This window comes from Chanos chanos, chromosome 8 (assembly GCF_902362185.1).
Source record: "Chanos chanos chromosome 8, fChaCha1.1, whole genome shotgun sequence".
NCBI lineage: Eukaryota > Metazoa > Chordata > Actinopteri > Gonorynchiformes > Chanidae > Chanos > Chanos chanos.
The window spans coordinates 28,861,803-28,872,521 of NC_044502.1; the positions used below are offsets into that span (position 1 = coordinate 28,861,803).

At 41.1% G+C, this 10,719-nt stretch overlaps 1 protein-coding gene across 1 annotated transcript in view; it reads right to left on the reverse strand.

Moving 5' to 3' along the window:
- Positions 1-8,814: 8,814 nt before the first annotated feature.
- The window catches only part of nrg2a (neuregulin 2a), a 73,145-nt gene continuing 71,240 nt past the window's right edge, over positions 8,815-10,719 (reverse strand). Inside the window, exons 10-11 of the mRNA XM_030782402.1 lie at positions 10,688-10,719; positions 8,815-9,469 (exon numbers count right to left, since the gene is read on the reverse strand). The exon at positions 10,688-10,719 is cut by the window's right edge and continues 187 nt beyond it. Coding sequence (XP_030638262.1) covers positions 8,815-9,469; positions 10,688-10,719 — 687 coding nt within the window. The remainder of the gene's footprint in view (positions 9,470-10,687) is intronic.

Sequence of the window (10,719 nt, forward strand, 5' to 3'; positions counted from 1 at the left end):
GAACAACTCACACAACTGATCATTTAATAACATTAATCTGTTGATATTGTCATTGCAACAAAGGGCCGGATACTGCCAGTGTCCATATTTACGACTCGAACATATTTTCTTTTACTTTCTTTCTTTCTTTTTTTCTACCAACTTGCGCAACTCTACAATGTTACTTTTACGAGCATAACAATCTTTGAAAATGTGCAATTACCCATAGCTAGCACTTTTAAATTTGTTTTGACACTGCTCTGCTGCCATTCAGAATTCACTGGACTGTGGTTATTGGTGTTAATATCTTCAGTTTTTTTTTTTTTTATAGAAACAGCAGTTGCCAGAGCTCTTTCTCAGTAAGTTTCTCAGTAAGTTTATCACTGAGTGGTGAGAACCTGTGAGTATAGTGAACTGGAAAATGGCACAACTCTGGTGGAATAGATTTAGGTTCATGACTGTTCCACCAAAACACTATGCATTTGGTATTCTATGCAACCTCTACTGTTAAAGTAGGGGGGGGGGGGGGGGGGGTGTTGAGCTACCCCTGAGGTATCTCGGGGGGGGGGGGGGGGGGGCACTGAAATGTTTTCCCCTCTCCAATCTCATGTATTATATAGAATGGTCTGCTCCACAACTGACTACGGCTTGTTCTTTAAGAAAAGGCCATTCCTTTACGAGCTCATCTGTTATTTTGTACTTCTCCTCTCAGGCAGTCTGTTCTGTAAAAGCTCCTGCTCTGGCCTGGGTTTGGCCATCCTTGAATTCATGTCTGACATGTGCTGGTAATAGCTGCATCCACCTTCTCTGGGCACATGCGCACAAATAAACTCCTTCATAAAACCCAAATGTGCAGAAATAGGGTGATACGTTTCTGTACATTACACAAACCCGTTTTCTTTATCTGTATTGTTAAACCAGATGTTGTTAAAGGTCTTTTTTTCCCCACTGATTAGTTTTTCAACCTGTTTCGTGCTAGTAAGAGCCCCTCTTATTTGAATTTATTTCACTTGCAGCTATGCAAAATTTTCTTTGTAATGGATCGTGAAAACAGAAAATGTAAAACAGAAACGGCAATATTTGTGGAATATTCTGATTGAAGCAGAGAGAGAATTGAAGCGTGTGAGAAAAAAACCATCGATAAGTACAGCGGGGAAATGCAACTCACGCTTCCATATCACAGGGGAGAGGCTTATGTCACCAATACAAGACATACAACCCTGATGTTTATTCACCTCAGGGACAAAGTGGCCAGTGATTAAAAGGCAACAGATGAAACAGGCACCTCCTCTCTGAGACACAGCTCGTTAAAAAGTTTTTTTTGTGTGTGTGTGTGTGTGTAAAAGTGTTGTTTTGTGCCTGTTGTGAAATCTTAACTGGATTGTTGCTGCTGTCACTCTGCCCGAGTGAAAACTCTTTAAATTCACCGCCGACTTGGGTCGACATGATGATCGATGCGTGGTGAAGGACCTGAAAAAACCCTTTCCAAGAACAACATGTACCGTCTCCTCCAAAAAAAAAAAATCACGCCATCACATCTGGACAAAATGCTTTGGTTGCACGAAAGTAATCCAATATGTAAAAGGGACGCTCGTTGTTTACTCCGTTCTCTTTATTACAGATGTGTTTTTTTTACTTGAGCACTGCTAAGTGATATTGACAGACGTCTGCATTTCGGATGTGTATACCAACATTTTAGAGGTATTTTCTGCTTAATGGGCCATACAATAGTAAGATATTTGCCCACCATTAAAACAAGGGCTGAAACCAACAAGTGTATGCATCAGTTAAACTGATGAAGAAACCATGACCGTAGAGCTTTCGCATATCCTCTGTGAAAAGCTTTATAAAACCGCTATGAGAGCAAACTCAGAAAAGACGTCCTGGATTCAGAGAACCCAAATTCAAATGACTCTTATATTAGAGACGGGGGCTAAGAGTTCTTTGTTGTTTTGGAAGCTGAAACCTGGCTAATCAAAATGTAATTTTACAATGTCTGAATAAGGATGCTGGAGAAAGTACATGATGAATTTCAATTTCATGCTTGCAGGCAAACATCCAGGAAAAGGACAGGCCTTCACACATGCCGTGTCATGGAGATGCTTGTAAACTGATAAAAAGAGGTAGGTGACATCACATGTATTGGAGGACGCATGCGGTAGACCTCACTCTCCCTGATTGCCACAGGGATCTTATGACAGTACTGGGAACTGGCTTGTTGGAATTGGCTGCATCCATTAACTTGGCTGCATTAAGATGATTTAGTTTGAAACAGGACCTGTGTGATATGCAGATTCTAAAAGGCAAGAAAGAAAATCATCAATATGTTTCTAAATATCACTATGACAAACCTCATCATCCAGCCTAATTAAAAGTACTTGAGGGAAAAGTAACATGCAGTTTTCTGTCCTGCCTTAAATGACTGAAAGATGTATTTTTCTTCTGGGCCTCCACACAATAATCAGTAATATTACCACAGAGGAGTCATAAACAATGCAAGAAAGCATTGGGAGTTATGTGCAGTTTTCCTTTTTTTTTTTTTAAACTCAGTTATTTCATTTAACATCTGTGTAACCATTTAATTGTGATGTCTCATAAAAGAATGGAGCATTTCAACTGGGAGGGTTGCTGTGATCCTGGAGCAGTCCCTTGATTGATGGTGAGGCATGCATTTAGCTGCCTGTGGGTGGAACATCAGTGAGAGTCCCTTTAGATTTAACGTACTGCAACCAGTGCCTTCAGACACACAGATGCCCCCAACCTGTAGCTTGGGTGGAGAAATTCAAACCCCATGCATGGTTAAAACCAGGGAGCGACCATAGCAAGCTGGCAAACTTGACAGAAGCACTGTGCCTTCACTATGCATTATTCAAGTATAATGTAGAACAATTAGTTTCTCACTAGCAAAAAAATGCATTTGCAAGAACTATATGTGGGGGAAAAAAATTAATTTGAAAAAAAAAAAAAAGAAATTCAATGAAACCAGTCCTTTGTCCATGTTTCACTCAAAGACTCAACGCGTAAGCTAACAAGCTGACCACCAGATTTGACAGAGAGGCTGTGTCAAGGCTGTTTTGTCTGGGTGTGGCCGACTTAACTACAGACCTCTTTCATCGCTGTCATCTTTTTTAATAGACCACGTCTAACCACTCCAATGACAAACTTTTATTTTAGACAAGACATTTTTCATGACTGTCTAAAGTAAAGTTGACAACCAATGATGAAAACAATGATGTAATCATATATTTCCCCCCCCCCCCCTCATTTTGGTAAGGGTTCCAAGCCACATCTGGGGGTCAGTGTCCCCCTTCAGCTGTTCCCTAGACCTGGCTCAGCCCATGAAATTTCTCCTGACAGAGCATCCCCATGTGTCTGCGCTCTATACTGTCACGACATCTGTTCGCTCCCTCCTCTCTGTTCTCCCCAAATGTGCAGCTTTAGAGAGGCAAAACTGCATGTCTAAAAAAATGAACAGTAAAAAAGTCCATCTGAAAGTGGCTTTTGTCTGGAAATTGTTAGGAGTGTCCAAGATACACTGAGAGACTACAGTTCAATTTTCTTTTTAAACACATTGAAAGTCTCGTGGGTGCTGAGAGTCTTGTGGGTACATTCAATAATAATAATAATAATAATAAAAAAAAAAAATCTCAATACAAAATCATGATTATTTGAAAATTAACTGTGTGTTGATGTGTACTTAAAACATAACGAACTTAATAACTAAATAACTAAACCTAACTAGCTAGTGACACAGTCTGACAATGTGGCTGTATCAACTGTTTAGTCTACCTGCAGCAGACATATCATCTTTGTATTACTGCCCTCCTGCATCCTAAAAAATATCTCAAGAAAAAAAAAAAAAGATTACAACACTGTTTGTTCTCCCCTCTCTGTATGATTTCGTTGTGCAAAAATACTTTTGCTGTTGAAAAAGAGGTTTCACGTTGGTACATTGCTAAAACAAAACAAAATGCTACTTTTCTTTGAGCCCCGTGTCAAGATTTAGAACTTTTGGATAGCAAGAATGAGCTGACAACTAATTTAAACAGTGCCAATGATTCAATGGACATTAAGTTCCTGGATGTAAAATGGAGGAGTCGTACCATTAAAGGTGTGAATGGATTTGTTACAGTATTGCTGTGACTGAAGAAAGACAGATTTGGGTTTGGCTCCAGGCAGAATTTCACCTCAGTGCAATCTCATGTTTTTAAGGATATGACCTTAATATTCGTATTCACTGTGGTGTTACTAAGAGCACACTATAATTGCGCTTTTGGACGTCGGGATGCGGAACAACACAGATGTATTGGAATCTAACACACAATATGCCATATTGATCCGAACAGCTGAATTACTGCCGAGAAAAATACTTCACATACAAAACTCCCATGAGAGTCAGTAATCACTTCTCATTTTGCTGAAAGCTGCAACGTACAACATCCACTGAGCTGAGAAGTTCTCAGATAAATCAACCAATGAACCAACAGCCAGAAACATTTCAGAATGAATTAATGTGATGAGTAGGCATCGTAAGGATTAAGTATATATAGAGAACACAAGCATGTGCACCAAGTTAGCAAGACTGGGGGATAGCATGCTAAAGAATAGCGTTAATAAGCTAGAGGTTTCCCCACCACACTTGTATATGTGAGGCTTCATTCAGTTCAACTGTCATAAAACCTGTAAACTGACAATTAGATATCTAACATGTTTCCGATGCTTGAGATGTCAAGCCAACAAGCTTTCCCAACTGTTCAACAAATAAGTACACCAGTGAATGTATTTATTCATTTATTTATTTCCTTTTTTTAACTTCAGTGATTATTCCTCTGTGCACTGGTGGTTTTATCAGAAGCATCTGACCATAGCATGTGAATTACCATAACAGGTTATTTGAGTGTAGGCCCAAATGCTGTCACTTCCACTAAAGTTAACCAGGAAAAAAGATTGTGGAAATATAAATTTGTGTGGACTGCACATTCAACACTAGTATCAGGAAGAGGAATAATATAGTGGTTTGCTGGAGCTTTATCTGGCAGCTAAGCTGTTCTGTAGAAAGACATATGTTTCATGTTTTAGACTATCTGGATTGACCAGAAAAGAACAAAAACACATAAAAAGTAATAACTGATCAAGGTCGCGTAGGGAAAGGAGAAATGTTTTGCAGTGATTTAACCCAGATGAGAGATTTTTGGAGCATTTCTCCATGGACTGAATGGCCTGTTTGATGCTGGAATTAAAGGAGTGCAGCTGGAGTTTGGAATAAAAGTGAAACATCTCTTGCATGCATGCAGAGTGATGGTGTCTCTCATCGAACACCATTTGTTTCAGACCCACTGTGACTATCATTCACACACAAATGATCTCAACGCCTGGTGTACCTTATGGCTATGCTGCGTTGTATAATATAACACAAAATGACTCATATTTCATATGCTCCTCAAACCTATTTTTCTCCTCTTACATATTCTCTCACTCTCTTTTCTCTCTCTCTCTCTCTCTCACACACACAGACACACATACACGCACACATTTTACATTTTTTGTTGAGAGTCTTTTAAAACGTCTCATGAAAACCAATCATTTTTATACGAATGACCCGAACCGCAATGATTTCCTCCATTGGAACAAGCTATTACGACTCGTGTCTACCAAACCTCAGGGCAGGGCTGACTTGACACTGGATGCCTGACACTGGAAGCCTGCACGCCTGGATCGTGGTGGCCCAAACACAGCCTTCTGCAAACCACTCCCTCCTTCTCTGTCCAAATCACTGGAGCTGTGTCCTGGAGCATTTGATATGGACTTGTTCAATAGCAGCATCATCATTCTAAAACCATAAATTTAAATGCTTTCATGCAATATCACAAAACTGTAGGGAGAAAGCAGACACTGAATCATGTGTCTTTCCAGAACAGGACCACATCCAAGTTAAAATGATACGAATAAAGATTTATTTTCTCATATCAACATTTGGGTTCATTTTTATTTTACAATCTATGACAAACTCGCATATTTATCTATTTTTCCTAGCATATTTCAAGAATGGACATGGTGGGGTGGGGGGGGGTGGGGGGCGAGAAGGGTTTTCTTTTTTCCTTTTTTTTTTTATTGCTGAATGTTAAATGAAATACACTTTCACTGACTGGGGCGAGTGTGGTTGGGAAGGGGGAGTGGAGTCGTCTGCTGATTTGACCATGCACCCATTTAACCTTGACCACAAGGACATGCAGAGGAGAGATGTTCAAATTTTTCAAGCGTTGGGTGGTGGGGGGGTGGGCATACACAAAAACTAAGGGGGAAAAAAAACAAAAAAACAAACAAAAGAAATAAAATGAAACCAAACCAAACCAAAAAAAAAGAAGAAGAAGAACAACACCAAAAAAACAAAACAAAACAGTAGAACAAACTTTGAACAGCCATAGGCCTTAGTTTGCAGGGACTTGGATAGGGATCCGCATTAAAACTAACTAGGGAAGCATTAATTTTTTTTTGTATTTCCCCAAACATATAAATAAGGCCTAAAATATGAAGGACCAAAAATAAGTCAATTCTGTTCTTAAACAGCGCAAAATGAAGTGGTTGTTCATTTAGAGCAGTTCCATGCCACTGCGCTGTGGCAGAAGAGTTCAGGACATAGCTGTGGTTTCAGAACTGTGTTCCATGTTGGTAAAAATTACACTTTCTGTTGGAAAATTTGTCTTCATTAAAAAAATGACCCTTATGTCTCAACATCCTCCTACTCATTCAGTAATTAGTTTTTTTAATTCTTTGTTTTTTTAGGGGTTTTTTTTTGGAGGGCGTTTTTAGTTTCGGCCATTTTATCACACTTATACAGTGAATTTCTTCACTAAGACCAGGCCAAAATAAAATCAAATATTACATTTTTGTTGTTGTTTTCTTTCCTTTTTTCCTTTTTCATTTCATCGCTGAACCATTCAATCCCATTGAATGTGAAACAGTCGTAAGCAATGTAAATTACATTTATTTTGTTTCTAGCATCAGTCACTCTTAGATCTTACTTGGCAGAGTGATTGCTTGTAGTGATTATAATGGTGTTTGGTTTGTCTGGGTCTTAAACTGCTGAATAGAAGCATTTATCAGTGAGAACTTAGAAGGACTTAATATTTGCATCATAACTGCACATGAATAAGAAGGGCTGATATAATGGTTAATTGACATAGCAACAACAGCAATAATAATAATAATAATAATAATAATAATAATAATAATAATAATAATGGTTTGTGCTAATTATGGGCTGCGTTGTTTGTTTAGTTTTTTTTTTTGGTGTTAAGAATAAGAAGAATTAAACTCAAACACATGACAAGCATCACAGTTTTCACACACTATTTTTCTCTTAAAAATGAATGTCATCAAACAGGAGCTAAATATAAAGTTTGCATATTTTGGCATTTTTATGACCCTTCAAATGTTTCACAGCTAGTTGTCTTTGTTTCTGTGTTTTTATTTCTTGTGTGTATGTGAGTGTGTTTTGTTTTCCATGAGATTCCCCTCTGCTTTTTCTATGTCTGTACTCTATGGTGAGGAAGAGCTGACCTACCATTGATCCCCAGGAGGGGCTGGACTTCCTCTCAGGCTAGTCCAATGATGGCAGGGTAAAGGTGGGGTTGCGAGGAGAAAGAGTTTGGGTTTTTGAAGTCCTGAGACATTGTGCAGTTTTGTGTGGCAGCCGCAGAAACAGGATGGATGAATGAGGAGGGGGGCGGGGGGGGGGGGGGGGGGTAGAGAGGGAAGGAGTAGGGTGGGTGTGGTTTGGTTTATGGTACTGTAATAACTTGATTTCTCTGTAATCTGGTTCAAGCATTTGCTGTTGATGATTAAAGTGGACCTGTGTCACTGACCTCTTGAACCCTGCTGTTTCACCACAGTGGAGTGAAATGGTTCCCAACCCTGTACGTGTGTTGCTTATGCCAGCTCAGACCAGTGGTGTCCATCCCAGGTAGAAACTCAGACACTGGACTCTGTACCCTGCAATAGGTACACATTTCCCCAAAACTATCTTTATGCTCCCTGTGCCACACACACTTACACTTCTACTTCATCGTTTATTCCTAAGCCTTCCAGTGGCGTGCAGTAGAACTCCACCACTCCTCTCTGACAAGTGTCATTCTTTCTTTCCCTTCCTGTTTTTTGAAAAGGAAAATAGGACCTGCCTCTGGTTTGCATTTGTCAAATTCCCTGTTTGGAGAAGCAACAGAATCATAAACAAAACAAAAACCAAAAAAATCTCTGTGAGTCATATTCATGTAAACATACTCCATATGACAAGAGTGGTTTGTATTGCATGATGTGGGAAGAGGAGAGGGAGACAAAGGGTTAATGTCACAGTTCAAATGGGGATTTCGCTCCCAAAAGAACACAAACCAGGAAAAGAATGAAAGGAACAGGCCAAAAGGACAAAAACAAAACAACAAAACAAAACAAAAAAGAGGAGTAAACATGTATACAAAATGAGGTGTCCAATATTATAAAGGCTACAAAAACTCCACTGGCCCTCTGGCATCGGCAAACAGCAAAGGCACCACAATATTTCTCTATTTTTCTCTTAAACTGTGAAAAAATTGGCACATCTTTTTTATGCTGTAAATCAAAATGTACATATAAATAGAGTTTTCCCTATAAAAAAGTCTTTGCTGTTAACTAGTAGACAACTTTTTGCTAAAATGAAAATAAATATTTCATTTGTTTAGAATATCTGTCAGTTATATAAAATAAAAATATTTCTTATAGGTGCAGGTCTATAGTATATTGAATTTTTTTTTTTTTTTCATCATTGACGGTAATGGTCATTCTCAATTTCTCTCTCTCGCCCTAGTGAGGGGCGTGGTCGGGTTTGGAGCGCGAGTGCGTCAGTCTGGTTTGTGTGCTGGCGCGTGCTCCGTTCCTTTGCCCCGAGCTATAAGAAGTCCGGCTGTCGGCGGGCCTGTAGATGGTGGAGGGCTCGGCGGCGTTCATGTTCTGCATGCTGAGGAAGGGCGTGCTCTCGCCGCCTTCCTCTTCCTCCGACTCGCTGTCGGACAGGCAGCTACGTGAGCCGTAGTCCCGTGACGGCTGGTAGCCTCGGGGAGCCACGTGGCCGTTGAGTCTGGAGCGTCGCCAGTGACTGCTGCCGCCGCTTCTCTTTGGTTGCTCCAGTGAAGAGAGGTACTCCTGCGTGCTCTCGTACTCTTCATCTTGCACCAGCCGGTATGGGCTGGAGGGCAGGCTGCCCGTGCTGTCTCGTAGGTAGGAGCGATGCTGCTGGCGGTAGGGCTCGTGGCGTTGGGCCTCGTTGAGGGGAACCTGGTAACGACGCAGCAGAACCTGGTCCTCCTCGGGCGGGTACGGAGCCTGGGCAGCCGGGGGCAGGGACATGGCGTGGCTGGCGTTGGGAGACGTGATCTGGAAGGTAGGCACCTGCGGGGGCAATGAGTAATGAAAATCCACCGGAGACAGGCGTGCCGGCGTGGTTAGAGCCGAGACGTACCTGTGAGAAAGAGAACGAGAAAGAGGATTGTGTTTGGAGGGGGGAAACAAAAGAGTTAAATATTTTCCTGGAAAGAGAAAGCACAGTACACACAGATGGATTTTCTTTTTTTTTGTCAAGTGGCCAAGTTGTGAGATCTTCAGCAGGGTTTGTGTGGGGCCATTTGGTTGATGGTCTATTGGTGTGCGGAGCCGTGCGCCGTGTTTGTTTATGCAGTGGGTAAACATTTATTTTCGGCCCTTCATGTTGTATTACACCGTGAAAATTATAGCACGCACATTAACATGCGTTGACTGAAAGGCTCAGTGGTAAATGAGAGCTAATGTAAAAAGCCCCCTGTTATAAATGAAGCTTGTGTCAAACTTGCTACTATGGAGAATGACTTTACATTGTAATTGCTGCATACGACCAGATGGATGATCATGCAACCTACTTACAAGTTCCCTCCTGTTCACTTCCATCATGCTGCACTTCATCATCTAAACTGGCACGTTTCCATTCCCTAGCCTTTGAAGAAAAATTCCTCAATCTTTTTTTTTTTTTTTTTTTTTTGGGATAGCGACGCTAAGCAGCTCATTACTCTTCAGAGTTTTCATATCATGCGACTCGTGCCGTTTATGTTAGAAAGAGCACGTTCTCGGAGATGTGACCAGAGATGAACATTTGCAGATATGTTTGCACATTTGACTCCATAGCAGAAAGACACACACACACACACACACACACACACGTGTGTGAGATGGTGTTCTGCTTGATAGATATGAGATAGTATCTTGCTTGGTTCTCACTGACGTAAAGAAGCGCTGATGGTGTAAGCTATGATGCTTTTTGCCCATTTCTTGGCAGTGGGGGCATTTATGGAGTATGGAGTATGGAGAGATGGGGGGGGGGGGGGGGGGGTAAGTGTAAATACAGCTGGCTATGGACTAACTTAACTCTTGGCTGAGGACAACATGCTATATATCTCCAGCACTCTATGCTGAACTCAATGACTCAGTCTGGCTTTTTTCTTTCCTCCCTCACTAACTCTCTTTCTCCTCTCCTCCCTAACCGAAAAAGGACGAGCAAACATCATGAGACATGTTGCTACGTTTTTACCGTTGAAGCTTCCCCACTGGTCTTCTCCATTAAAGGAGAACTGGTTGGAGAAGGGGTTTCAGTACACACACTAGGATTCACCACAGAGTCGGGAGCAGGGTCCCTGATGGTTGTTCGCACCTGTCGCTGTGTGGGGAGTCTCCCAGAGAGTC